This window comes from Tupaia chinensis, unplaced genomic scaffold (assembly GCF_000334495.1).
Source record: "Tupaia chinensis unplaced genomic scaffold, TupChi_1.0 Scaffold000067_1, whole genome shotgun sequence".
NCBI lineage: Eukaryota > Metazoa > Chordata > Mammalia > Scandentia > Tupaiidae > Tupaia > Tupaia belangeri.
The window spans coordinates 2,880,618-2,907,290 of record NW_006159526.1 but is presented as its reverse complement, the minus strand read 5'-3'; the positions used below and the strand labels follow the sequence as shown (position 1 = coordinate 2,907,290).

At 51.3% G+C, this 26,673-nt stretch overlaps 3 protein-coding genes and 1 long non-coding RNA gene across 4 annotated transcripts in view; 1 reads left to right on the top strand and 3 right to left on the bottom strand.

Moving 5' to 3' along the window:
* CLASRP (CLK4 associating serine/arginine rich protein) overlaps positions 1–19,095 on the bottom strand; it is a gene marked incomplete at its 3' end in the record, with an annotated part of 22,819 nt that extends 3,724 nt beyond the window's left edge. The window contains 8 exon segments of the mRNA XM_027766908.1: positions 581–677; positions 1,517–1,665; positions 3,095–3,179; positions 6,055–6,134; positions 6,404–6,505; positions 7,114–7,211; positions 17,979–18,106; positions 19,033–19,095. Of these exon segments, the coding sequence (XP_027622709.1) occupies positions 581–677; positions 1,517–1,665; positions 3,095–3,179; positions 6,055–6,134; positions 6,404–6,505; positions 7,114–7,211; positions 17,979–18,077 (710 nt within the window).
* LOC114005555 (classical arabinogalactan protein 9-like) lies at positions 18,526–18,954 on the bottom strand. Its single transcript, XM_027767185.1, has one exon. The coding sequence runs from the start codon at positions 18,952–18,954 to the stop codon at positions 18,526–18,528; it is 429 nt and encodes a 142-aa protein (XP_027622986.1).
* Positions 19,096–19,213: 118 nt separating the features above from the next.
* On the top strand, positions 19,214–20,929 carry LOC114005425 (uncharacterized). The gene is made up of 3 exons (XR_003547275.1): positions 19,214–19,318; positions 19,673–19,806; positions 20,497–20,929. It is a non-coding gene; the product is annotated as an uncharacterized LOC114005425 (long non-coding RNA).
* RELB (RELB proto-oncogene, NF-kB subunit) overlaps positions 19,261–26,673 on the bottom strand; it is a 40,123-nt gene continuing 32,710 nt past the window's right edge. The window contains 4 exon segments of the mRNA XM_014582994.2: positions 19,261–20,066; positions 24,365–24,442; positions 24,556–24,624; positions 25,393–25,608. Of these exon segments, the coding sequence (XP_014438480.2) occupies positions 19,684–20,066; positions 24,365–24,442; positions 24,556–24,624; positions 25,393–25,608 (746 nt within the window). The 3' untranslated portion in view covers positions 19,261–19,683.

Sequence of the window (26,673 nt, the reverse complement as noted above, 5' to 3'; positions counted from 1 at the left end):
AGTGCACATGCCCTATAGCAAAAACCTCTCCAAGAAAAAAACAGAACAACATAGAGGCTGAGTGGGAGCTGGGGAAAGCCAGGGGACACGAGGACAGGACGGGGACAGAGGACCAGATAAGTAGGAACTTAAGGCTAAGGTGAGGACATTGGATGGCTCTGAGCAAGGCGGGTGCCCAGAACATTCTGAGCAGAGGGGCTATGTTCAGATCTGAGTTTATTCACTGCTGTTACTTGGGACTGTTCTACACTCAGGACAGGGTGTGGCACAGGGCAGAGCCACCTCTCCAGGAGAAAGCACTGTCCTAAGGGCAAGAACCCTTGGAGCTTCAAGGGGTAGGACTTGCCCTGGGTCATGCTGAGAAGGGCAGGCTGGGTCCTTCTGGGTGCAGCCTCAGTTTTCGAGATTGAAAAGGGATCCCGAGTACCCACTGCGGGTACTGTGTGCGTACAGGAGCCTGTGTGTGTACAGTCCTGGCAATATGAGTGCTAGGAACAACCTGGCTGTCACTACTGGGGAAGTAATGCCGAGATGCTGGGGCTGGGCCACCACCTGGGAGGGCAGTTGATGCAGGCCTTACCTGACAAAGTCACCGTCAGCCATGCCATACGTTGTGGCCTGTTTGTTGAGATCTGCCACCTGCTCCTGGTTCAACTCATCCACGTCCACCTCCACGTCTGCACCAAGAGAAAGGCTGTCAGGAGCCAAAGCCAAGAGAGAGGGCAGGGGAAAGGGGCATTGGAGGTGTGGGCAGGCAAGGGCACCGGCCAGTCGTCCTCAGGGAGGCAGTACATCAAGTCGGCCTCCTCTCGGCATCCCCAAGGCTGGCACAGCACATGGTGGGGGCCAGGAATGGATTGTGTAGAGTGTGTGTGTGGAGGAAGGGAGGGCTGAGATGGTGGAAGGAGAGGCATGAGAAGGCGTGAACAGGACTGTGGGTGTTGAGAGGAAGAGCAAAGTGGGCCTTGGCAAGTGAGGGTGTCAAGGTGTCAAGGAGCTGTGATGAAGGGGGACGGGGGACGGGCAACGCAGGGCTCTTCTTGAGCCGGCTGGCACAGCAAGAGCCAGCATAAGGAAGGAAAGATGGGGCGGGAGGGCCTGACGGTGGGTGTTTGGGCAGGAGGTGCTGGCAGAGCGGGGGATGGCGGGCCAGCTGCTTTGGGGATGAGGATGGCTGTGCAAAAGGATGGCGCTGGCTTTCCAGAGCAGAGGAAGAGAGCAGAAGGGAGAGGCAGAGAGGCCTCTGCCCCAGTGGCAGAGGACAGAGCCAGTACCTAAGTGGAGAAAACATCACACAAACAGTGCCCTAGAAACGAGAAACGAGAGCGAGAGGAATGAGCACGAGCCAGGGCACAGAGGACATTAGTGAGCCGGGTGGCAGGAGGTTGGAGTGCCCTGGAGCAGGGGAGGGAGAGAGACGGGGCTCATAAGCGCAGGGTGCCCCACAGAGGGTGAGGGACAAGACACGAAAGATGCCCAGGGACTGCGAGTGGGGAGGGCAGAGAGGGGACCCCACCGATGTCGGGGATGACCTCATCTTCGTCCGAGTTGCTCTCCTCCTCGGCTGGTGACTCCTCCTCCTCTGGTTTCTCCACCACCTTTTCTACCTCAGCCACCGTGCTGTCTTCATAGGTGTAACCAATAGAGACCTTCTTCTCTGCCAGCCTGGGATAGGAAAGCCCGTAAGGCAAAGTGATGCCGGCAGGGAGGGCCAGCACAGGCCCCGCACAGTGCCTCTTCAGGTCCCTTGGCCCCCTGGCCTCAGTCCTCTGCTCCACCTCACACCAACAACTCCCTCCCCTTCCACATCTCAGCTGCAATGTCCCGTCCTTTAGGATGTAGTCCTTGACCCGCTCTTCACCCTGGGCTGGCTCAGGCACTGTCCTGAGCTCCCTAGCCTTGCCCATGTTGAGCCATTACTATTGGGGACAGGTCTGCCTACCCATGGGGACAAGGCCCAGAACAGAGGAGGGTCTAGTTAAAGGCCACTGGCACCTCATCTAGTAGTATGCCCTGACAACGTCCCAGTGTCAAGAAGTTCCTGTTTACTCCCTTGATAACCTTCAGGTGGAGGAAAGCAGCAAGACAAGGCCTCAAAGCAGGAGCCTTGGGAGCACCAGGGACAGAATCCCTGAAGGAGGCACCTAGCCCTGAGCCAGAGCTCTAGGACCACCGTGGAACAGATGGAAGCCCAGATGCCCTGGGGAGCACGGCAGGTTAACCCTGGCAGAAGGAACAGTGCATGCAAAGGCAGAGACGGGTGAAGAGAGAAGGATCCTGCTCAGCTGCTGTCAGAGGTAGCAGCACGGGATGTTCTGCTCCAGAGGCTGCTCCAGGATGAGGCCCTGCAGTCTTTCAGCCACTGCTCAAGAGGCACAGTTCTGAGAAGCTTGTCCCCAGACTGACATCAGTCACTGCCCACTGTGAGCTCTTAACACAGCAGGCATGGGACAAGAGCTACCAAGCTTGGTCCCTTGGACTCCTCACAGCTCCAGGCAGTGGGACTCCTGTTGCCCCGTTTTACAGAAGAGCAGAGGGAACCCAGAAAGTCCTCACTCAGGGTCTCCCAGCCAGGAGTCAATCCCAGGGCTGTCTCATAGGACCCGCTCGTCCTCCCACTACACAAGTTGAAATGCAACACAGAGCTTTCAACAAATCCTGCCCCTCCAGCCCCTGTCTCCTACTCTAAACATTAACTGAGCACCTACTGTGTAGCAAGCACCATCCTGGCTCTGAGGAGACCATGGCAGACAGGATGGAAAACACTCACTCATGGGACCAGCAGTTAGCGTAATGGCTATGTTGCTGGACTCCCATGTAGTCGACCGTGGTTCGAGTCCCGGACCTGGCGGCTTAAACTCACGCCAGGCATGTGTGCGTCTATGCCCAAGATCCCAAGAGGAGAACGGAGAAGGGACTGCGGCGTGGCCATCCCCCCTGGGGGGGGTGATTTCTCGCTTTCTGTCTTTCTGGAGCGCGTAAGCGCCCTATAGCAAAAACTCCCCAAAAAAAGAAAAAAAAAAAAAAAAAAACCACTCACTCAGGGAAGGCCCTCTGCCTCCCTCAACCCTGCTGCACCCAGACCCCAACTCACTTCTTCTTCTCATCCTCACTGGGTCTTTGGAGGCCTCCGTACAACTCATCGATATAGATCTGGTACAGGCACTGCTCCTCTGAGACTGCAGCAAGCAAGAGACACATGGTCAGTGTAGGCTGGGGACACAAGAACGCAGAGGGGAGCAGGAGGGCAGCTTGGGACCAAGTCGCCAGGTCCAGATAACCCTGACCACATGTGGTGGGGCACAAGCAGCTGCAGTGGAGCCCTATCCATACCACTTCCTTGCCATGTTGACTTTGCTCAAGTGACTGACCTCTGTGCCTCAGTTTCCTTTTCTGTAAAACGAGACCACTGGCAGAGCGAGTCCTCAGTGCCTAGGCACTGCTATGATCACTGGCAGAGGCCCTCAGGACCCTTCAGAACTCTAAAGCTGCTCTCAAGTGGTGGGGTCACTTGGATCCTACAGGCCACTTTATCGTGTCCCTTGATGGTTCAGTTTAATGAAGAGTGGTTTGGGTGCCAGCAGTTGGCATAATGGCTATGGCGCTGGACTTCCATGTAGTCAACTACGGTTCGAGTTCTGGACCCAGTGGCTTAAACTCTCACTGGGCCTATGTGCGTGTGTGCCCAAGATCCTAAGGGGAGAATGGAGGAGAAGGGAGTGTGGCGTGATCATCCCCCCTGGGGGGTGTTTTCTCATTTTCTGTCTGTCTTTCTGGTACATGCACATGTCCTATAGCAAAACAAAAACAAAAACTCTCAAAAATTAATTAGTTAATTAATTTTAAAAATGAAGAGTGGTTTGGGATGATCTGGGCTCACCTTCACCCCAACACCCAGCACAGGGAGCTCAATAAGGTCCTAGGGCCTTCCCTAATCTTCTCTGTCCCTAACTCACTGTAGGACCCTGGGTGAGTCCCCTTCCTTCCTCTGTGGGCCTTGGCTTTCCTGTGGCATGAGGTCAACAGTCTGGGCAAGCCTGGAGGTGCCAAGGCACAGCCCTCCCTTGCTCTAGCAAACAGCCCGATTCCTGCCCAGGAGAGAGCCCTGGCAATCTCACTTCACATAAGCTACCTCGCACGCCCTACCCCAGCCACAGGCCTTCCTGTTCCTCCAGTTGCCTGCCTCCCCCTCATAGGGCCTCTGGGCGCACTGTTCTCCCAGCCTGGGCTCCTGCGGCCTGCCATCCCCTCACTGGGGAGCTCCTATCCACCTTGCATGGACTGGCCTCACTCAAGAACCTCTGTCCTAGTTTTCTCAGAGAACAGTATGCCGTCCTAACACTGCCTTAGTTTCTAAGTACCGTAGCTGACGTGAATATGTGGCTGCTTGTCCTCTCCTCCAAGTCCCCTGATTCAGAATAGCTGCTGACACATCGAGGTGCTCAGTAACTTTTTGTGGGAGTGAATGAATGGAGAGACAGAAGGAAAATCTTGGCTCTCATATCAACAATCCACATGGCCTCAGATGATGGCTGAAACAGTGTGGATGGGTCAGCCCCAGAGCACAGCAGCTAAGCACTGGGCAGAGGAATCTGGATCCTAATGGCCAGCTGTGGCCTGAAAAACATAACAGGCATGGGTGCACATGCCCAGGATCCTGACAGGACGGAGAAGTGGAGGGGAGAAAATCAACGTGGTGTGAGCAGGTCCCACTGGGGGTACTTTCTCTTTCTCTCTCACTTGTACACACCTCAGCCAGAACACAAACCAGTATTAATGACAGATTGGCCCTATAATACAGCAGTTAAGCACTGTGTATAGAAAGTTGGATCCCACATGGCCAGCGACAGCTTGAGTCTCTGACTGGTAGCTTGAGAAACATGTCAGTGCTTGTGTGTGTGTGCGCGCCCAGGCTTCTGACAGGGTGAAGAAATAGAGGAACAAGGCTCATGGTACAACCATGCCCCCTTGGGAGGTGCTTTCTCTCTTTACGGCAAGCACACATGTCCTCTGGCAATTACAAAACCCAAAAAAGTATCAATGACAAATTTCCCCCATTCTAAGGTAGCACCAGCTGCTATAATTCTGGCTACCTCCGATTTTAGAGATGCAAAACCATCTGCCTTAAACAAAAGAAATATGGGATTAGTGGACCCACCTAAAGGGCCAACTGTGTCAGGCTCACACCACCTCACCAAACCCTTACAACCACCCTAGAAGACAGACGCTTGACATCATCACCTTTCTCCATGAGGAAACCAAGGCCACCAAGTGAGGGCTGCATGTGTAGAAAGTCCAGGAAAGAACTTGTTCTTCCCTTAACTCCACAGGGTAACCTTGGTAAGAGAGCTAGGAGCTTCCCGTCAGGACATCGGAGGACCCCGGCTCCTTGAACATGGTGTCCCTCTCTCTGCTGAGCCTCGATGTCTTTGTCTGTAAAAAGGGGTCTCACCCCTACCTTGCTGGGCAGTTGTGTGTACGTATTAGGACATGACAAAAAAGCCAGGTCTGCCAGGACCAAGCCACTTCAACCCCCCGAGTAAGCCCAGAGTAGGGTACAATCTCCCTGAGCATCCCTCTTCTCTTGTAAAACGGCGATGGTGACTGGGCTGGGCTTAGAGGAAAATCCTGGATGTATATGAACACTTGGCAAGTTGTCAAGTGCTATAGATATTCATGTAAAACACAGAGAAATTTTCTCCTTTTTGTTGACAATCTGATCTACACAGGCAGGAGAAAAAAACACAGAGGAAATAGAAAAATGTGTTCTTGCTATTTAACCCATTTGGTTCTTAAAAGGAAAAAGGATCACAGAGTTGGGGGTCATGGATGCGGAGGGGTCCTTAGCAGGAGACTTCAAAAGCCACCTCTGTTACCAATTCCAGAGTGGAAGCCCAGGAGGGGAAAGAGATTAGACACAGTAAGTCAGTGACAGAGCTGAGACCAGAACCCTGCAGTACAAAGTGCTTGAATTAATTATTTCTTCCTAAACATATCTAGGTCTTCCAGGCTCCAAAGGTCCCCAAACTCCCCACACCCCTCCTGAACACTCACTGCCAGCAAAGTCGTTCTGCACCAGGCCTCGGTAGCGCTCGTAGTTACATTTCCGCTCATCTGACTCCTGTTCTGGGGAGCTTTGGGGAAGAGTAAGATCTTGAGCTCAGAGGGAAAGGAAGACCCCACCCCAGGCCAGCAGGAAGAGGAATGAAGCCCCTGGCCTGGCTCAAACTCAGGCTCAGGTTGGGAAGGGGAGGCTCCTTGAGTCTCAGCTTCCCAAATGGGAAGATGCTCTGACCTGTCTGTACACCTCCTTCCTAGAAGGTGACAGGTAGGCTGGGGGAAGACAGGAGCTGCTGAGTGGGGCACCCTCCCTCCCTGGCAACCCCCTGGTAAGGCAGCTTACATGGTGGTGAGCAGTGGGGGAGTGTAGTCGGGGATGTGGTCCAGATGGGCACGGACATCGAAGCGGTCAATCATGTTGTTGGTGTCCCCCTGCCAGGGCATCCTGAAGTGGGGAAGAGGGAAACAGGGAAGCAAGCAGCTCAGGGTCCCCAATACCCAGGACACAAAGCACCCATCCCCTGCCACCTCAAGCCAGCAAATGTGGCCCTACTCTCTAAGCATGGCCCTCACCCCTACCCCCAGCTATCAGTTCTTTGTCTGTAAACTCCCCTGAACCCACATTCAGGCTCTTGGGACCTGGAGCAGGCCACCCATCTGGCTGCTCCTAGGAAGACCAGGGACCCATTTCTTACAGCTAAGCAATAGTGAGGGACTTAAACCAGGTCCTAGGGGCTACTGGAAGAGCCCCCATCACCCTAAAATAGCCCTCTTTGGCAACCTACACACTGCTTCTGCTAGGCCTCTGGCCCTGGTCCCACCCACTCCCTTCTAAGTCTACTAGCCACGGTGCTACCTTGGGGCTTCCATCCCAACTCGTGCCTGCTCTCCCTGGCCTGTGCCTGCCACCTTCACATGCAGGTCAAGTTTCATTGAAGATCTCTGAAGGTCTGACCCAATCCAAGTCTGCTCCAGACTTTACACTGCCCCTGGCTCCTCTGACCCCCACTCTCCAATCACTAGACACTATCCTATCCTTCATATTAGTCTTACATGTTAACAGGGCTCTCAGCAGCCAGGGCAACTGCAGAATCCAGGTGCACCTTGCAAGCTCGGCCATGTACCTGCAGGAACTGGGCTGGGTCTTTCTTCTGCAGGGGCAGACAGGATGAAGGCCATCACACAGCGGAACTCCAAACCTGTACCAAACTCCAAACTCCATACCCCACACAAGCTGAGTTGTGAGCTCACCTCTACTGTCAAGAGGGCTATATCTCAGGTGAATTAACCTGCATAGCAAAGGCAGCTCTAATGGGAACCATCCAACCTCTAGAGACAGGGGATTGTTGCCCCCAGATGGCAGCAAGAGGCTCTGAGCTCTGGTCTCCTCTTCTGCACAGCTGGTACTGAGACCTGCCCCTCTAAAATACTGCTCCCCAACATCACCCCTGACCTGAGCCATTCATTCATTCGGCATGGACCTGCCTTAAGGACACCATGACTGCATAAGCACATGAAAAGACGACCAAGGTCATGTCATCAGGGACATACATCCAGAACCATAAGGGACCACTTCATACAAGTTAGGGCAGCTAACACGATAGACGGTAATAAGTATTGAAAAGAAAAATTAAGATTTTTCAGAAAGTTAAATAAATCAAGAATTATCACAAGAGGGCTAGCTCAAGGCACAGCAGTTAAAACGTTTAGACCTCACATTGCAAACTGTGCAGTTCAAGGCCTGGACGTGGCGGCCTGAAAAACACACTGAGCACATGTGTGCACCCAAAATCCCAAGAGGAGGGAGAAATGGAAAAGCAAGGACTGTGGCACAACCACTCCCAATGAGGAGGAGGGTAGTCTTTCTCTTTTTCTGGTGAGTGCACATACCCTCTGGCAAAGTTTTAAAAAAATGATCACTGCTAGGTATATACCTGCAAGAGTGAAAAAAAAAAAAAAAAAGACTTTGTACACTGATGTTCTTAACGGCATAGTTCACAACACCCAGAAGGTGAGAAATGCACGGAGCATGTCCATGCGTGTGGTGGAATATCATTCAGCACTAGAAAGGAATGAAGAACGGACACCAGCTGCATATGGATGAACTTCAAATACATCACACTAAGTGAATGAAGCCTGTCACAAAAGGCCACACAGAGCGTAAATCATTCATACCAAATGTCCAGAACAGGCAAGTCCACAAAGACAGCGGTAGATCACTTCCTGCCTGGGGCTGAAGAGTCAAGGGGAAAGGGAGTTGACTGTTAATGGGTACAGAGTTTCTTTTTGGAGTGATGAAAAATTTCTAAAATTTTCTTTGGGTGACTGATGGCTGCCCAGACCATACCACACTGGACACTTTAAATAAGTGAATTGTGTAGTATGACAATACTATCTCCATAAATTTGTTTTTTAGAAATAACCTGCAAGGCCAGCCAGGTGGCATAGTGGCTAAGACAGCTGGATCCCACATGACTGCCTGCACAGCTGAGTCTCTGACCTGGCAGTTTGAAAAACACTCCGGCGTTGGGACCAGCAGTTAACGTAATGGCTATGTCGCTGGACTTGGTTTGAGATCCAGACCAAGCGGCTTAAAACTCACACCGGGCGCGTGTGCGTGCGTGCCCAAGGTCCCCAGAGGAGAATGGAGGAGAAGGGATTGCGGCGTGGCCATCCGCCCTGGGGGGCGATTTCTTGCTTTCTGTCTCTCTGTCTCTCTCTGTCTGTCTGGTGAGCGCACGCACCCTATAGTGAAAAACTCTCCAAAAGAAAAAGAAAAACACTCCGACGTGTGTGTGCATGCTCAAAATTCCAAGGCGAGAATGGAGAAGGGAATGTGGCATGGTCATCTCCCTAGAGGGTACTTTCCTTCTGTCTCTCTGTCTCTCTCTCTCTCCAGCAAATCATAATAAACAAAATTTAAAATAACCTATAAGAGACCAAGGAGGGTAAAAATGTTCCCTAAGCCTATGACCTCAGGCCCGAGCCCTTGTGCAGGGTATGGGGGCATTACTGAAGTGTCATAAAGGAAAACAACCAGCAGATGCAGCTCCCATTGCTGACTGTCCTGAGAGCCAGCCCTGGCACAGCTGCAGCTGGAAGCCCCATCACAGGCATCCACAAGTACCACGCAGGGGCTGCTGTGCTTTCCATTGAATCGAATCTGACCCCCTCACCAACCCAACTAGCACATCTCCTTGCCTGCCTGGACCACACAGCCCTCCTGGGCTCTGCAGCTAGAGGCGGGAGTGCAGGGGAGGGAACTGGGGGTAAGGGGTGTTCTGCCAAAGCCCTCTCTAACTCCAGCCCCTCCCTCCACTCAGCTCCAAGCCTCCATCTCCACGCCAGGCCCCAAACATTCCAAGCACAACCCCTGGCCCCCTCAGGACCTTTACACCTGCTGTCACCTCCTGGGAATTCTCCTGAGCTCTGCTGCTCCCTCACTTATTTTAGATTTCCTGGAGGCCTCCCCCTAGCGGCCTTACAGCCTTAAATGTACTGTGTCCCTTAACTGCACGTGCTTTCTTCAGCGCCTACCTGCTGTGATACCTTATCTTCACTGCGCCTAGCTCTACCTGCTGTTATACCTTATCTTCATTCATCACCTGAACCCCCATCCCTCCACCAAGAACACAACTCTCAGGGGCAGGGGGCTGTTTTGTTGGTTGTATCTCCAGGGCCTAGAATAGGACCTGACTGTAACACTGAATGAAACCTCTCCAACAGAAGGAACCAAGGCCTGACAGGAAGATCCTGTAGCTCCCAGAGTCCAAGGTCCTGCACTGACTCACTCCTGCCCCCACTTCCTGCCCAGCCCTTGCAGCAGAGCAGGTACAGAGGGGCTGAAGACATTCAGTAATGACTACGGCTATGGGCGATGGCCGGGTCAGGTGCCAGGCTGCTACCAGCCTCACTTCACACCTGAACAAACACCTACAAGCCACAGGGTCCCAGCTCTTTCTCCTGTGCCTCACCTGCCTCTCTCAACTCCATCTAGAGGAGCAAACACAGTCCTCCAGCTCCGCAGCCTCATGACAGCCCCAGGCAAGCCGAGGGCCAAAGTCATCATCATTTTCCTGAGGCAGCCCTAGGCCAAAGCATCCAAAACTCACGGGCACTGTTTGCAGGAACCTGAAGCCACTGACAGGGTTTGCATCGGGCTAGGGGTAAAAACCCAGAGTCTGTCCCTGTTCGTGGGAGAGTCTAGAAAAATCAACAAACTCCACTAAAAGTCAGGAGCTAAGTGTTTCACATACATTTTCTTATTCATACTTCCCAACTAAGGGAGAAAGGTACTTTTTTTTTTTTTTAAAAAAAGAGTTTTGCCATAGAGTGCATGTGCTTGCCAGAGAGAAATAGACAGTAAGACGGAAAGTGAGGAATCACTTTCTCATTCTCCCTCTCTATGTAGGGAGTTGCAATACCTACTCCATTCTCCTCCTGGGATTCTGGGCACACACGCATGTGCCCAGTGTGAGTTTCAAGCCCCCAGGTCCAGGACTTGAACCTGATTGCCGTATGGGAGTTCAGCGTCTTAACTACCACGCTGCCTGCTGGCCCCAAAATGTACTATCCTTATCCCATGTTCCACACAAAGAAACAGAGGTCTCAGCAGTGAGGCCCACTTGACTAAGATCGCATCAGGTCATAATCAGAAGTGAGAGCTGAACCTAGTTAAGTCTGATTCCAAAATTTCTCCTCTCGGGATTTTGGGCATGAGCAGTGTGCCTGGCATGATCTTCAAGTCTCCAGGTCCAAATTAAGGAATAATTTATTGGGACCAACAGGTGGTGTAGTGGTTAAAGTGCTGGACTCTCCCATGTGGCCAACCATAGTTCAAGTTCCGGACCTGGTGGCTTGCTTTCTCACTTTCCCTCTCTCACTTTCTGTATGTCTCTCTCTGGTTAAATTAAAATAAATGAATGAATAAATGAAATTAAATAAGTAATTCTTTTATTTTTTTGGAGAGGTTTTTGCTATAGGGCGCATGCACTCGCCAGGCAGAGAGACAGAGAGACAGATAGAGAGAAATCATCCCCCAGTTGGCGCCGCCGCAATCCCGTCTCCTCCATTCTCCTCTCGGGATCATGGGCACGCACACACACGCGCCCGGCGTGAGTTTTAAGCCACCGGGTCCGGGACGTGAACCACGGTCAACTACATGGGAGTCCAGCAACAGTCATTACACTAACTGCTGGTCCCACAGATGACAGAATCTTTTTTAAGGCTAAATACTATTCCACTGGAACTATTCCATATACTGAATTTTCTTTACCTGTTCAGCCACTGATGGGCATTAGAATGCTTCTTGACTGTGACTAATGCTGCAGTGAACATGAGTATTAAATATCTCTTTGGGTGATGAGTCTAGTGGTTAAGGGAACTCGATCCCATGCAGCTGACCACAGTTCAAATCCCACCCCCCGTAGCTTGAAAAACATGCCAGTGTGCATGCCCCAAATCTCAATGGGATGAAGAAATGGAGAAGAGTGAGGCTGACTGGTGGTGTAGCGGTTAAAGGCACTGGATTCCCACATGGCTGACTGTGGTTCAAGTCCTGGACTTGGTGGCTTGTCTTCTCACTTTCCCTCTCTCTGGTCAATTTAAAAAATAGTAACAGACCAGCAGATGGCATAATGGTTACATCAATAGATTCCCACATAGTTGACCTCGGTTCGAGTTCCTGGTCTGGTGGCTTAAAACTCATGCTGGGTGCCTGTACATGCATGCACAAAATCCCTAGAGAAGAATGGAGGAGAAGGGATTGCTGTGCAGCCATCTGCCCTGGGGGATGAATTCTCGTTTTTTGCCTCGTGCACATGCCCAATAGTAAACATCTCTATAAATAAAGTTAAATAATAATAAATATATATATAAAGGAAGAAATGGAAAAGGGATTGTGGCATGACTGTGCTCCATTGGGGATTGTTTTTTCCTTCTCCCTGGTAAGAACATACACACTCTGGCAATTTAAAAATAAATAAATAATCTCTTCATGGGCCAGCAGGTGGTATGGTGGTTAAGGCAATAGGCTCCCAGAGGGTCGACCATGGTTCAAGTCCTGTACCTAGTGGCTTAAAAATCACCATGATGTCTATGTGTGCATGCCCAAAACTCCAGGAGGAGAATGGAGGCAAAGGGAGTGTGGCATGGTTATCTCCCATGGATAGTGATTTCTTAGTTTTCCTCTTACTTTTCTTCTCACTGACTCTCTCTCTCTCTCTCTCTCTCTCTCTCTCTCTCTCTGACTCTCTGATCATGCCAGGTACATGACCAAAATCCCAGGAAAAGGGATTGTAGCATGGTCATCCTCCTAGGGAGCTGATTTATCACTTTCCCTCTTTCTGTTTTTCTCTCTCTCTCTCCAGCAAGCACATGTGCCATATGGCAAACCCTTAAAAAAAAAAAAAAATTCAAGAATCCAAATTGGGCCCGCCAGCAGTGTGGTGGTGAAGGTGGCTGGATCCCATACAGCTGACTTTAGTGTTCAAGTCCTGGACCCGATGGCTTGAAAAAAATGTTAGGCATGTGTGTGTGCATGCCAAAATTCTGAGAAGAGAATGGAGAAAGGATTTCAGTGTGGCCATTGCCCTGGGGAAATGATTTCCCACTACCCAATCCTCCTCTGTGAGCACACACATCCTATAGAAAAAAACTAAAACTAAAAAAGAAAAAAAAAAATTCAAAAGTCACTTTTTTTAAGAGTTTTTTGGGTTTTTTTGAGTTTTTTTTTGCTATAGGGCGCGTGCGCTCCCCAGACAGAGACAGAGAGACAGAAAGCGAGAAAGCATCCCCCAGGGGGGATGGCCACGCCATAATCCCTTCTCCTCCATTCTCCTCTCGGGATCTTGGGCACACATGCACAAGCGCCCAGCGTGAGTTTTAAGCCACTGGGTCCAGGACACGAACCGCGGTCGACTATGTGGAAGTCCAGTGACATGGCCATTATGTTAACTGCTGGTCCCTTAAAGAGATTTTTTTGGAGGGCCTTAGGACACATGTGCTCACCCCAGGGGGAGAAAAAGACAGAAACAGATACAGTGAGAGGGAAAGTGAAAAATCACCTCAGGGGAGATGGCCATGCCACAATCCCTTTGCCTCCACTCTCCTCCCATAATCTTGACCACACACGCACATGGCTTGATTTTCAAGGTACCACGTCAGGGACTCAAACCATGGTCAGCCATGTGGGAGTCCAGTGATGTAACCACTATGCTATCTGCTGGCCCCCCAAATCCACTCTTAACCACTGGACTACCTTGAGTCAGAAGAGCTGATGTTCACTGACCTATTAAGTAGGCATCTCCTATGTGCCAGGCCCCGTACAAAGCCTTGAAGGTGACATGGTCTGGCCTTGGCCTTACAGACTCATAGTCCAATGTGGGAGACAGACCTGACTCACAGTGATGATCTAGAGTGCGCAGTGCTGAAAGGGGGAGTCCAGGGGAATGTATGATCCAGCCTGAGGGGGTCAGCCCTGGGCTTCTTAGAGGAAGAGACACCGAGCTGTTAATTTCCCACTTCCATATCAACAGGGGATTCTGTCTCTTTAAGTAAACCACGAATTAAAGAAGAAAGCTGACAAGGACAGGAGCAATGACAGAATCAGAATCAGCTAGGGACTGAAGACAAGGAGAGAGAGCAGGCATCAAGGACGAATGAGGAACTGAGGAACCAGCTGTATCTGGATATGCTCGTTCAGCTTGCCACCATCTACCTTGGCTTCTTCAGCATTTGCCTCAGAGCCTCCACATTTGGTCCAAGAATACGATGAGGGGCCCACACAAGCAGCCCTGTGTCCTCACCAAAGCAGCCCTCAGCCACTGTCAGTCATCTCCCACAAACCAGCAGCTCAGATCTGCATGCAGAGCACGTCCTCGTCTGGGCACAATGGCAGCTTGTACAGGCCTGCACCACAAAGTAACCCCACAGACACTTGTTCTTTAAGCTCTTCCCCACCACCCAGTGAAGGGGCTGATCGTCTCCACTGTCCTGAGGGGAAAATAAAGCTCACGAAGCTCCCCTGCTAACAAGGAGGAAAGTCTGGAGTCCCAACTCCAGTCTGTGCCTTCCTCTACACCAAGACCTGGATCCCAATCTCAGCTCTACCACATGAGATCAGGTTCCCTACTGACTAAAAATGACAACAAGACCTACTATTTGCTGAGCAATAGCTAGTCTGGGCAGACCCACGCTTGGTGGTCTGTGTGCTCACTATGCCAATGACAACCTGTGGGGAGATGTTCTGGTCCTCCAATATCTGGGCAAACCAAGATCCAGTCACCTTTCTTCAACAGTAACAGATCAGCTAACAGAACTGGTCAAAGAATAGCCAAGATCTGAACCCAGAGCCCTGTGACACCCAACTCTGTACCTCTCAGTTTTCCTTGCTGTCCATGACCATGGAATCACTGGCCAGTGGGATGAGTGGAAGTGTCATGGGAAACCTTCTAGAAACCTTTTGAACAACTAGTATGAGCACTTTTGTCCCCTTTCCCTCCCTTCCTCCTCCCTGAGTGGAATGAAGACATGATGGCTGGAGTCTGAGCAGTCCTACTAGACCTTGAGACAATACTGGGAAGAAAAGTTGTGCAGAACTAACCAGAAGCAGCTTAGATCCTCAACAAACTGGCTACCTCAGGACTTTACTGTGAGTAAGAAATAAACTTCTATCTTGTTTAAGTCACTGATGGTTTAGGGTATCTGACTGCAGGCTTTACATGCAGAAGAGAAATGCAGAAGAGGAAATGAGGCTCAGGGAGACAGTCACTTACCCAAGGTCATATATTATGTAAGTGGAACAGCTATAACTTGAACCCAGCGCCCTGTAACTCCAAACTCTAAGGACCTAGCCATTATGGCATTTTTGCCTCCTGGCTGTGTCACCTTCTGCAAGTTGTTTTGCTTTCCTGACCCTCAATTTCTGATGGACAACGCCCAAGTAAAGAACTTAGAGAGGTTAAGGGTCACAGGATTAGAAGGCCAGCTCTGCCTCCCCCCCCTCTTTTTTCAGAGAGATTTTTGCTATGGGCATGTGTGCTTGCTAGAGAAACAGAAAGCGAGAAATTACCCCCCAGGGGGATGACCATGCTGCAATCACTTCTCGTCCATTCTCCTCTTGAGACCTTAGGCATGCATGCACACATTGCCTGGCATGAGTCTGAAGCCACCAGGTCTGGGACTCAAACCATGGTCAACTGTGTGGGAGTCCAGCGATGTAACCCTATGCCATCTGCTGGTCCCCAGCTCTGCCCTCTTGCTACATGACTGTAGGCTATAATTCTCTAACCCTCAGTTTGTTCCTCTGTAAAATGGAAATAAGAGGCCAAACTATGGCCTATTGCTTAAAAGAACCTGATATCACATGGCCAACCATATGGTTTCACACCAGTCCTGAACCTGGTGGCTTAAAAAACACACTGGGGGTAGGCCAGCAAATAGCCTGGTAATTACGGCACTGGACTCCTACCTGGCCAAGAATGGTTCAAGTCCTGGACGTGGACGCTTGCTTTCTCACTTTCTCTCTCTCTCTGGTGAGCATGCATGCCCTATAGCAAATTAAAAAATAGGAAAAGGGGCCAGCAGGTGGCGTGGTGGTTAAAGTGCTGGATCCCCACATGGCTGACTGCTGTCTGAGTCCCAGACCTGGAGGCTTGCTTTCTCACTTTTTTTCTCTCTCTGTTGAAAGTGCATGCCCTATAACAAAATTAAAATAGTAAAGATAAATAACAATAAAATTAAATAATCATTTAAAATAATAATAATAATAATAATACTGAAAAAAGAAAACACTGGGTACATGTGGCATGTGAATACATGCCCCAAATCTCAACAGATTTGAGAAACTGAGAAGGGACTGTGGTGTGACCACACCCCATTGGGGAGTGCTTTCTCCCTCTCCCTCTCTGTCTCTCCCTAGGGAGCATATGTACCCTCTGGCAAAGAAGTAAAAAGAAAAAAGAAATAAGAGCCACTTCCTAGTTTGGAGTGAGAATCTGATGAAGTCGAGATGCATGAAGCACAGTGCTTACCACATAAATGCTTGTTAACATTAGCTTATCACCTTTAACACAGGGATCAATATCCATCTCTCAGGTCTGCTGAAAGGACTAAAAAGAGCATACCAAGATAACAGGCACTGTGTGTGCACACCACAGGCCCTTAATTAATAGCAATTACCCATCCTTGAGTACTGCCTGTGTTCCAGGTCCACTGCTGGGGCCTCAACGATGACCAACACACTCAGGCCCTGCCCGCCAAGTCCCATTACAGTCATTCTGATACCACCAGAGACGGGATCGTCCCCCAGTCCTGTGGTTTCTCCCTGGGTGATAGAGGCAAGTGAGGAACTCCCAGAATACCTCCTCCACACAACAGGGGTAACAGCAGCCTATCTCATAGATGACTATGGTGATCCAAATAATCTGCACATCTAATCTAAAGCCATTTCACATAGCCTAGTACCTGAAAAGCATCCATGAGATGTAACTGCTATTATTCATATTGCTTCTTCCTACTATTCTTTTGAACCATTTTTGATGGGCCCAACTCTGGGATGCGAATTTGACCCAAACATATTTAGTTTTCAATCTCACAGACCTGGGTATGTGTGGGTGGGACGAGGTCATAAAAGGTCCTTTTGGGACCAGCAGATGGTATAATAGATTTGTTGCTCAACACCCAAGTAGTCGACCAGAGTTTGAGCCCTGGATCTGACAGCTTAAAATTCACACTGGACGCATGTGTGTGCATGCCCAAGATCCTGAGAGGAAGATGGAAAAGGGATTGTGGCGTGGCCATTCCCTCTGGGGGTGATTTCTTGCTTTCTCTCTGTCTCTCTGCCTCTGTCTCTCCAGCGAGGGCATGCATCCTACAGCAAAAATCTCTATTAAAAAAAAGTCCTAGGGCCGGCAGGTGGCGTGGTGGTTAAGGGTGCCAGACTCTCACATGGCTGACCGTGGTTCAAGTCCTGGACCTGGAGGCTTCCTTTCTCACTTTCCTTCTTTCTCTTTCTGTGTGTGTGTGTCTGTGTCTGGAAATATTAATAAATAAAGTTAAATAAAATAATTATTAAAAAAAAAAAGTCCTGTTGCCAGTGAGTACTTGGGTCAGGGAAGGAATAGCAAGGAAGCCAAGACTACTTGAGCAAAGTAGTGTAGTCAGGAGAAGGGCAAAACGCAGACCATGCAAGACCTTAGTGGGGAGCCATCGAGCTCTATGTAAGGGCAGGACAGGCTCAGCTTTGTGCTTCAGAAAGACTTCTCTGGCCCCTCTGAGGTAGGTAAACTGGAAGAGATAAGACTGGCCAGACTAGGAGGGAGGCGACACAGTAGAAAACGGGAACATCTAAATACAGGTTACCTAACAAAAGGCCTAAACTAGTAAATACACCCCATTTCAAGCCGGGGGTCCAAAGACATAGGAGCTAAATAGATGAGGTCAAAGCCCTGTGGTGGAGGTCAGTGGAGCTAAGGATGAAGTTGAGAGGCTGGCTGAGGTCAGATCACAGGGTTTTTTAGGCCTGGGGATGGCATTTGGTCTTCTCTTCAAAAGACAGGGAAGTGGGCTAATTTCACTTAACGAATACTGATGACACCCTTACAGTGTGCCAAGCTAAGCCTCAAGAATGACTGAGCTCTTCTGGGCACAGGAAATACACCAATAAACAAGGCGGATGATGTTCCAAAAGTGGCCAACTCTCATGTGCCCTGCTTAGGTGGTTCAAAGACCTCCCTCCTTCCTGTTCACATCAGATCTGCACTAAGGCCACAACAAGCAACACACTGTGCTACAACGAACAGAACCCCTCTCCTGAGGACAGAGGGCTCCTGTCTTGCCATACTTTCAAGCCCAATTTTCACCAGGCTGCCCTATGCTCTGGAGGATTTCCCACCCCAGACGAAAAGCGGGTCACTCACGATCTTCTCATAGTACTCCCGCCTCCGCTCCGCCCTCTTCTTGTAGTCCACCATCATGCCGCGAAGCTTCCGCTCATGCTTCCGAGCCTCGTGCCACATTGTGGTGAGGCCAGGCCTGAGGCCTCAACCTGGGGGATGAGAGGACCAGGCATGTCAGATGAGCTGTGCAAACCACATGGGCAGAATCGGTCACCTCACAAGGGGGCAACAAAGCGGCTCCCACACAAGTCTCTCAGCTTCCGGGAGGGCAAGCGGGGCGGCCGCGGGTATGTCAGTCACTCAAGCGCATCCCTGATAAGTCTGATTCAGAAGCCTGGGCGTTCTGAAAAACCCTCTGGGGAGAGCAGCTGTGAGGAAGGGGTGTCCTGGATCCCTGTGCTGCAGCTAGGGAAGAAAGGTGTCAGAGAAGTAGAGAGCGTTTGAAGGTGCGGAGGCAGATCCTGAGCAGCGAGGGCTGCAGCCCGGAGGGAAGAGCTGGAAAGGCTCCCATGGAGGCCATCCGTGGGTATGGGCTGAGGAAGGCTAAGTTCGGGGAGTGGGGTTCGGACTAAATGGAACAGGCCCGTGAAGTGGGGGGAGGGGCGAGGATAGATGAAGGACGTGGACGGGAGAGGATGACCCTGGAGGAGAGGAAACCTGGGGTGGAGGTGGCTGCAGGAACCCAGAGCGGGGCTGAGGTCTGGAGAAGGGCCCGGAACAGCGGAGGTGGACGCGCCAGGAAACCCAGGTAGCGCCGAGGGAGGCGGAGCCAGCTGACGGGAGGCGTGGGCTGAGCCTGGGGGCAGGGCTTGCGGACAGGGGCGGAGCCCGGGGGCTTGGCCCCGGCGTTAGGCCAGGCCCAGGCCAGAGGGCTTGGCTGTATTTTTGACAAGGGAGCAGGGTCTGCGACGAGAAGCACGGCTGAGGGGGCGAGGGGGCGAGGGGGCGAGGGGGGGCGCTGCTCCGCGCGAGGCCCAGCGGAGGCCCGCGGTGGCATGCGGGGAGCCCGCGACCAGGGCGAAGCCGGCCTGACGCCCTCCCAGAGCGCGGAGGTCGGGCCGCCGCCTGCACTCACCGGCTAGGTCGCCGCCTCCCACCGCCGCGCTCGCGCGCCGCCCGCACCGGAAGCGGAAATGAGAGGCCGCGCTAAAGGGAGGGGTGTTCTCAAGTGCGTTTCCGCCGACGAAAGGGGGCGGGAACCCGGCGTGGAAGGGGCGGGACTTAGGGGCACGGAGACAGGCCGTGCGGAGGGGAACCCGGAAACTGCGGAGTGTTACCTAGCGGAAAAGAGGCGAGACCCCCCCAAGGCGCAAAAACTCATCTTTATTGGCGGAGTGAACAATCTACCCCTCGCCTGTCAGGTCTGGGGCCGGAGGGCGGAGGGGCGGGGGTCTGCGCCCTCCGCCCATATGTACAATCTTTAAGAATCTGGCTGGAGGTGCCCCGCGCGGGGGCTGAGGCAGCTTAATCAGCTGGTGCACGGGAGCCGTGCTTTTCCTCTCCCGACTCAGTTTTCTCATCTGTAAGATGGGCTCATGGAGAAACTCGTGCTTCGAAGCTTCTCGCTGCGTGGAAGACTGTCCAATTTGGAAGGATGAGGAGGGAAGGATGAGGAGGTCGAAAGACGGAGGGCGGCCCAAGGGAGTGGGGGCGCTGGACATCCTGGTGGGTTCCCATGGCTCCTGCATCCTCCCCACCCAGCTTCTCTCCTCCAGTGTCCAGAGGGCTACGTGGCTTCAGGCCCCGGGGACAGGAGGCCACCCCCGAAGGCCGCCTCGCGGTACTGGTTGGGGAACATGTTGCTGCCCACGAGGCTGGCGGTGCCTTCATCTCCGGGGTTCGGGGTCTGGTAAGAGTCCAGCGTCAGCGGCTCGGGTCCAGGCGGCTCCCCAGACATGGCCCCTGCACCCCCATTGCCCACGACAGCGCTAGCAAGTGGTGGCGCTGGGGGCAGGTCTAGCATAGTTAAGAGCATGGGGGTCGTGGGGTCGTAGGCAAATCCGTTGTCCAAGAGGTCAGACGCGCCGGGAGGCTCCAGGCCCAGCAGGGACACGGTGCCAGGGAAGAAGTCCGTATCTGGCAGCAGGGCTGACGGTGGGAGGAACGGGCCTATCAGGGTGAAAAGAGAAGGCGTTAGGGCCAACTTCTGAGCAGGCCTTAATTGCATGGCCCAGCTTCATGCTAAAGGTGTGACCAACCACGGTGGCCTCCTCTAATATCGAGGAGAACCTGAGTAGAGACCTTCACCCTCCTCACTTATTAGAGTAAGTAAACGATGACAGTGAGGCCAAACCGCTGGAAGCCACACTCAGCTGGTGAGCTTGGGAGCCAGGGTTGACACCTTGCTCCTACAGGGCTGTGGAGTTTTCTCTAAGAACTAGGAAGGATAGGAGGCTCCAAAGTTCCCCCAAGATACAAAGCCAACCCATAAAGTGTAATCTCCACACCTGGTGACCCAAGTCGAGAAGTCCTGAGTTTCAAAACTGGAAGGTAAAATGACAGTGTCTTGAGTCTCTCTCTCTCTCTTTTATTTTTTTAGACAAGACAAACCTCATCAGCAAAGGCTGATTACACTTCTTTGAGAAAGGGATACAGGTCTAGCTGTTGAACTCTTATTTCCCAGGCTTCTTTGCAGCCCAACATGGTCATATGACCAAATTCTCACTGGAATGGGGAGGCATGATGGCTGGAGGTACTACAGCCACTTTGGACAATGAGATGGAAACTGCAAATTGAAAATGGCAGGAACTTGGACCTCTGATGACTGAACAGCTGTCAGATCATTCTGGACTGTGTTTATGTAAAAGAAGAAATAATAAAGTTCTATCCTGTTAAAGCTCTTGCTATTTTTGGCTTTGCTATGCATGTAATTATGCATGTAATTAAATGTGATTATAACAAATGCAGGCATTCTTGATTTCTGCCAAACTCCTAACATGTGGGAACAAATTCTTTTCTTTTTTTGGAGAGGTTTTTACATGTGCATTCACCAGAAAGACAGAGAGACAGAAAGCGAGAAATCCCCCCGGGGGTATGGCCACACTGCAATCCCTTCTCCTCCATTCTCCTCTCAGGATCTTGGGCATGCAAGCACACGGCGTGATTTTTAAGCCACTGGATCCAGGGCTCAAACCACGGTCAACTACATGGGAGTCCAGAGACAGCCATTACACCAACTGCAGGTCCCCATCTGGGAACAAACTGCAAGCCAGTGTCATGATCTCACTAACATCTGGAAAGCACTTTAAGATGTAGGGTCTCGGGAACCAGCAGTTAGCGTAATGGCTATGTCACTGGACTCCCACGTAGTCGACCGCGGTTTGTGTCCCGGACCCGGTGGCTTAAAACTCACGCCGGGCGCGTGTGCGTGCGTGCCCAAGATCCCGAGAGGAGAATGGAGGAGAAGGGATTGCGGCGTGACCATCCCCCCTGGGGGGTGATTTCTCGCTTTCTGTCTCTACGTCTCTCTCTGTCTGTCTGGCGAGCGCACGCGCCCTACAGTGAAAATCTCTCAAAAAAAAAAAAAAAAAAGATGTAGGGTCTCCATCTGACAGAAACAAACAGGCTCACAGAGGTCATAGCTGCTAAACTGTAGACTCATAATTCAAATCTAGTCTGATTCCAGAAGTCATACTTGTAACCACTACATTGTAGTGCTATAGAGGCTTGAGGAAGGGGGAATGGGGTGGAGAGAGAAGATGAATGACAAGGGCTTCAGGGATTGGAAGATGAAAGCTGGTCAAGTGAGCTTGGAGTGGCAGTTGCTAAGGGTGGAGCTATTGGGCACTGGTTACCATTAGCAGAGTGAACAACAGGTGGTAGGTACTTCAAGCCTATGGGGTAGGGCTGGCTGGCTGAGTGCCTGGCAGCTGGCTGGAGGCTTGAACAGTGGTATAACTGGGGGCGGGGGGCACTTATAGGAACTAGACTCTGACATGTGAGTTAAGACAAAGGCATGGAGACCAGCAGGTGGTGTGGTGGCTAAGGCCCTGAACACCCACATAGCTGACCATATTTTGAGTCCCAGACATGGTGGCTTGCTTTCTCACTTTCCCTCTGTGTGTGTGTGTGTGTCTCTCTCTCTGGTCAAATTTTAAAAAATAAATGAATAAATAAATAAAATAATTCTTAAAAAAAAAAAAAGACAAAGGCACAGAAGGTGGTTGGAATGGAGAGAGGCTCTGAATTCAAGGTTGGTTAGCTCCAACATACACTCCTTTAGCCACAGCGTACTCCCTGCCACTTGTTTCCCAAACATCACACTCATCTATGCAGATGCACAAGTTCAACTCTGTTCCACTACAGACTCTCTCTCTTTTTTTTGTTTGGTTTTCTTTTTGACCAGATAGGAAGGGGCAGGGTGGGAAGAGAGAGAGAGAAAGCCACCAGGTCTGGGACTTGAACCATAGTTGGCCATGTGGGAGTCCAGCGCCCTTAACCATCATGCCACCTGCTGGTCTGCCCACTACAGACTCTAAAGTGTCACTTTGGGCAAAGGACTTTGCCTCTCTGATTCTATTTCTTCACCTGTAAAAACTTTTTATTAAAAATTTTTTTTTCTTAGGTTTTTGTCATAGGGCATTTATGCTCACAGGAGAAAGACAGACACACACAAAGAGGGAAAGTGAGAAATCACAGGGGGAATGGCCATCCCACAATCCCTTTTCCTCCATTCTCCTTTTGGGATTTTGGGCACACAAGAGCCAGCATGATTTTCAAGCTGTCCAGTATGGGACTCGAACCGTGGTCGGCTATGTGGGAGTCCAGTGCCTTAACCACTATGCCACCTACTGCCTCTGTAAAAACTATTTTAACCATTTTAAGGTATACAGTTCGAACCAGCACCAAAGCCTGGTGGTTAAGGGAGCCAGAGCCCACATGAATGACTGCAGTTTGAGTCACAGGCCCGGCAGCTTGTAAAACACGATGGCACAGAGGCCAACAAGTGGCAAAGCGTACTCCCCACACAGTTGACAGCAGTTCGAGTCCTGGACCTGGTGGGCTGAGTGCATGCTGGATGCATGTGTGTGTGTGCCCAAAAGCTTGAGAGGAAAATAGGGGTAAAGAGGTTGTGGTGTGGCCATCCCCCCCGGGGAGAGTGATTTCTCACTTTCTGTCTCTCCAGGAAGCACATGCACTCTACAGCAAAGCAAACAAACAAATCCTCACAAACAAGAAAACACGCTGGCACATGTGTGTGTGCATGCCCTAAGTCCCACAGGATGGAAAAATGGAGATGGGATTGGAGCATAACCATGCCCCATTGAAGGTTTCCTCTCCCTCCCTCCCTCATAAGAACATGCCCCCTCTGGCTGACAAATAAAAAAAGAATAAACACATACAAAGCACTTATTTGCCTGTCAAATAGTATGTATAAAAAGATGCATGGAGTCAGCAGGTGGTGTAATGGTTAAAATGCTGGACTCCCACATGGTCGACAGCAGTTCGAGTCCTGGACCTGGTGGCTTGAAATGCATGCCAGGTGCATGTGCATACATGCCCAAAATCCTGAGAGGAGAATGGAGAAGGGATTGACGGATGGCCATGCCCCAGGGGACGATTTCTTACTTTCTGTCTTTCCAGTGAGTGCATGTGACCTACAGCAAGAATCTCAAAAAAAAAAAAAAAAAAAAAGAGAGAGAAAAGAAAAGAAAATGACATTCCGTTTTTAAAGGTCAATGAGGGGGACCAGCAGTTAGTGTTAGTGTAATGGCTATGTCGCTGGACTCCCGTGAAGTCAACTGTGGTTGGAGTCCCAGACCTGGTGGCTTAAACTCATGCTGGGCACGTGTGTGTATGCCCAAGATCCAGAGAGGAGAATGGAGGAGAAGGGATTACGGTGTGGCCATCCCCCCTGGGGGGTGATTTTTCGCCTTCTATCTCTCTCTGTCTTTCTGACAAGCGCACGTACCCTATAGCAAAAATCTCTCTCCCACCCAAAAATGAGGTAGGTATGTGGTGAGACTTTTCAGGGGCACTGAGACTTGGAGTAACTTGGTGAAGGTCACCCAGCAAGTAGTAGTAGGACATCAGAGCCTCCATTTATCTACAGAACCTACAGTCTGTCCTCTTACGGGACAGCAGGGTCTTACTGTGACCGATCCTCCTGCTGTAGCCTCCTGAGTTGCTGGGATTACACGCACATGCTACAGGTCCAGCTTCAGGTTGAACCAGGAACTGAACCCAGGCCTCCCACGAGGTCCCAGCCTACAGAGCAGCGTTTCAGCAGCACATGCTACTGTGGCTGGATGCAGAGCCTATATTCTTTGCATTTTATTACTGCTGGCTAGTGGTGAGTCGCTGGCCCTGTGGGAGCTCTTAGAGTATGTAGAGAGGCCTGAAAAGCAAGGCGGCAGCTCCCACTCTGCCCACCCCAGGGGCAGGAGCTTGCATGGAGCCGGACCCACCTGAGCCATGGCTGGGCAGGAAGTGGTCCAGGAAGGCTGGCTTTTTCTTCCGCCGTTTGCTCTCGATGCCATGGGGGTCTGAGGGAAGAAAGAAATGACAGCCCTTTCTCCCTAACCTGCAGTAGGGTAGGGCTGTGGGGTCAGCCATCCCCTCCCAGGGCTGGGTACAGGATGGAACAGAGGGGACACACCAGAACTGCTCAGCTCCCCAAGGACATCAGGCATCCCACGCTTCCGCTTCTTGTCCACTCCGTAGCTGTCTGTTCAGGAGATACCAGGGTCATACAAAAAAGCAATCCATCAGTAACAATAATTAATAACTAATTACAGACACCACATAGGAAATAGTTGAGCCATCCTGGTTCTTGGCCAACCAATGCAAATACACATTTCTATCCTAGTCAGACTAAAAGCCAAATTCACTTCTTGGCATGCTGGTCTGTTCGTTGTTCCCGGAACTGCCCAGCACAACCCTGCCTCAGGACCTCTGCACTGGGTATTCCAGCTGCTTAAAGCACTCTTCCCCAACCCCTACACTTCCCTCTCCCCAGGTGGCCTTCCCTGACCCAAGGCTGAACTGGGCGTCCCCTCTGGGCCATCTGAGTCCCTCAAGCAATGCTATTCACTCCTACCCAATTTGGTCTCACTGTGTGGCTCAGATTGTCCACCCCTAGCCCCCACAAACACAGACGGGGAGCCTCTTGGAGGCAGGGCGGGGCTGGCTGGGCAGTGGCCGTGTCTCTAGCACAGAGCCAGGCCTGAGCAGACAAACTGAGGGGAAGGATGGGTAAATACTCCCCGGGTGCCAAGAGACAGGTATATTATTTCTATTTCGCACAGGAGGACACCGGGGCCTGGAGAGGCCAAGATCACATGGTCACTAAGCAGAAGAGTTGGGATTTGAACCCCAGTCTCTACAACTGCAAGCCCTGTCTTCTGCTTCAGCATCTTCCTCACCCTGGTCATCCCAAACAAGGCCAAAGACCTGTTCTCTGGGGCAGTGGGCCACTCTGAGTTGCCCTGGTTACCATGGTCCCGAGGCAGGTATGTGAAGGGCAGTGGCTCGCTGCAGACGCCGTCAGTGAGCCGCTGCAGGAAGATGTTGACTGTCACAGGCTCGACGATCTCCAGGTCCTCGTAGGGCGGCGTCTTGAACACGATGGCAATCTGGCGGTGCACGTCGGCCTGGGAGAAGTCAGCCCGGCCTTCCCAGGAGGTCGTGCTGAACACCACTGATATGTCCTCTGGTGGGAAAGTGAGGACGGCTTCTGAGCCCACTGGGCCCCCAACTCACTCAGCCTCCCCTCAAACGAGGGGAGCAAATGGCCCAGTGGTTGAGGTGCTGGACTCCCATGTGGTCGACCGCCGTTCAGGTCTCAGATCCTACGGCTTGAAACTCACGCTGGGTGCATGCATGTGCATGCGTGTCCAAAATCCCAAGAGGAGAATGGACGAGAAGGGATTGCAGTGTGGCCATCCCCCTGGGGGGTGATAAAAAAAAAGGAACTAACCATGGTGGCCACAAACTTTCTGTTGAACATCTATGGTGTGCCAGTCACTCGGTGTTTTATATATTTTTATCCATAATATCTCACTTTTTTTTTGAGAGAGAGATATTTTTGCTATAGGATACATGCACTCACTGGAGAGACAGACAATGAGAAACCGTCCTCTGTGGGGGACAACGTGAGCAGACCGCGTTGTGCAAACCACATAGGCACAGTGCGCGGCTCCTGTCAGCGAGGGAATGTCAGGGACCCTTCTAAGTCCCCTAATGCCAGCCTAGAGCCAACTTTATAAGTAGACCTTCTGAAGGACAGTAGTCTCAGATCTGCTATGTTAATTGTACACCCACTTTTAAGACGGGGAAACAGAGACCAGCAGTTAGTGTAATGGCTATGTCGCTGGACTCCCATGTAGTCGACCGCGGTTCGAGTCCCGGACCCGGTAGTTTAAACTCATGCCGGGCATGTGTGCGTGCGTGCCCAAGATCCCAAGAGGAGAACGGAGGAGAAGGGATTACGGCATGGCCATTCCCCCTGGGGGGTGATTTCTCACTTTCTGTCTCTCTGTCTCTGTCTTTCTGGCGAGCACACGCACCTTATAACAAAAAAACTTCTCAAACAAACAAACAAAAAATAGATGGGGAAACAGAGAAAGAGAGAAAATGAGAAAACAAGCTGCCAGATCCAGGACTCAAACTGTGGTCAGCCAAGTAGGAGTCCAGCACCCCAACTTCCGTGCCACTTGCCAACCCCCAGGTCATTTATTTATTCATCAGAGCTTTAGGAGAAGCGCAACTTGTGGCA

Bases quoted from the DNA above. Each gene is read 5' to 3' on its own strand.
- LOC114005555 (XM_027767185.1), bottom strand. From the start codon at position 18,954: ATGCCACCGCGGGCCTCCGCTGGGCCTCGCGCGGAGCAGCGCCCCCCC.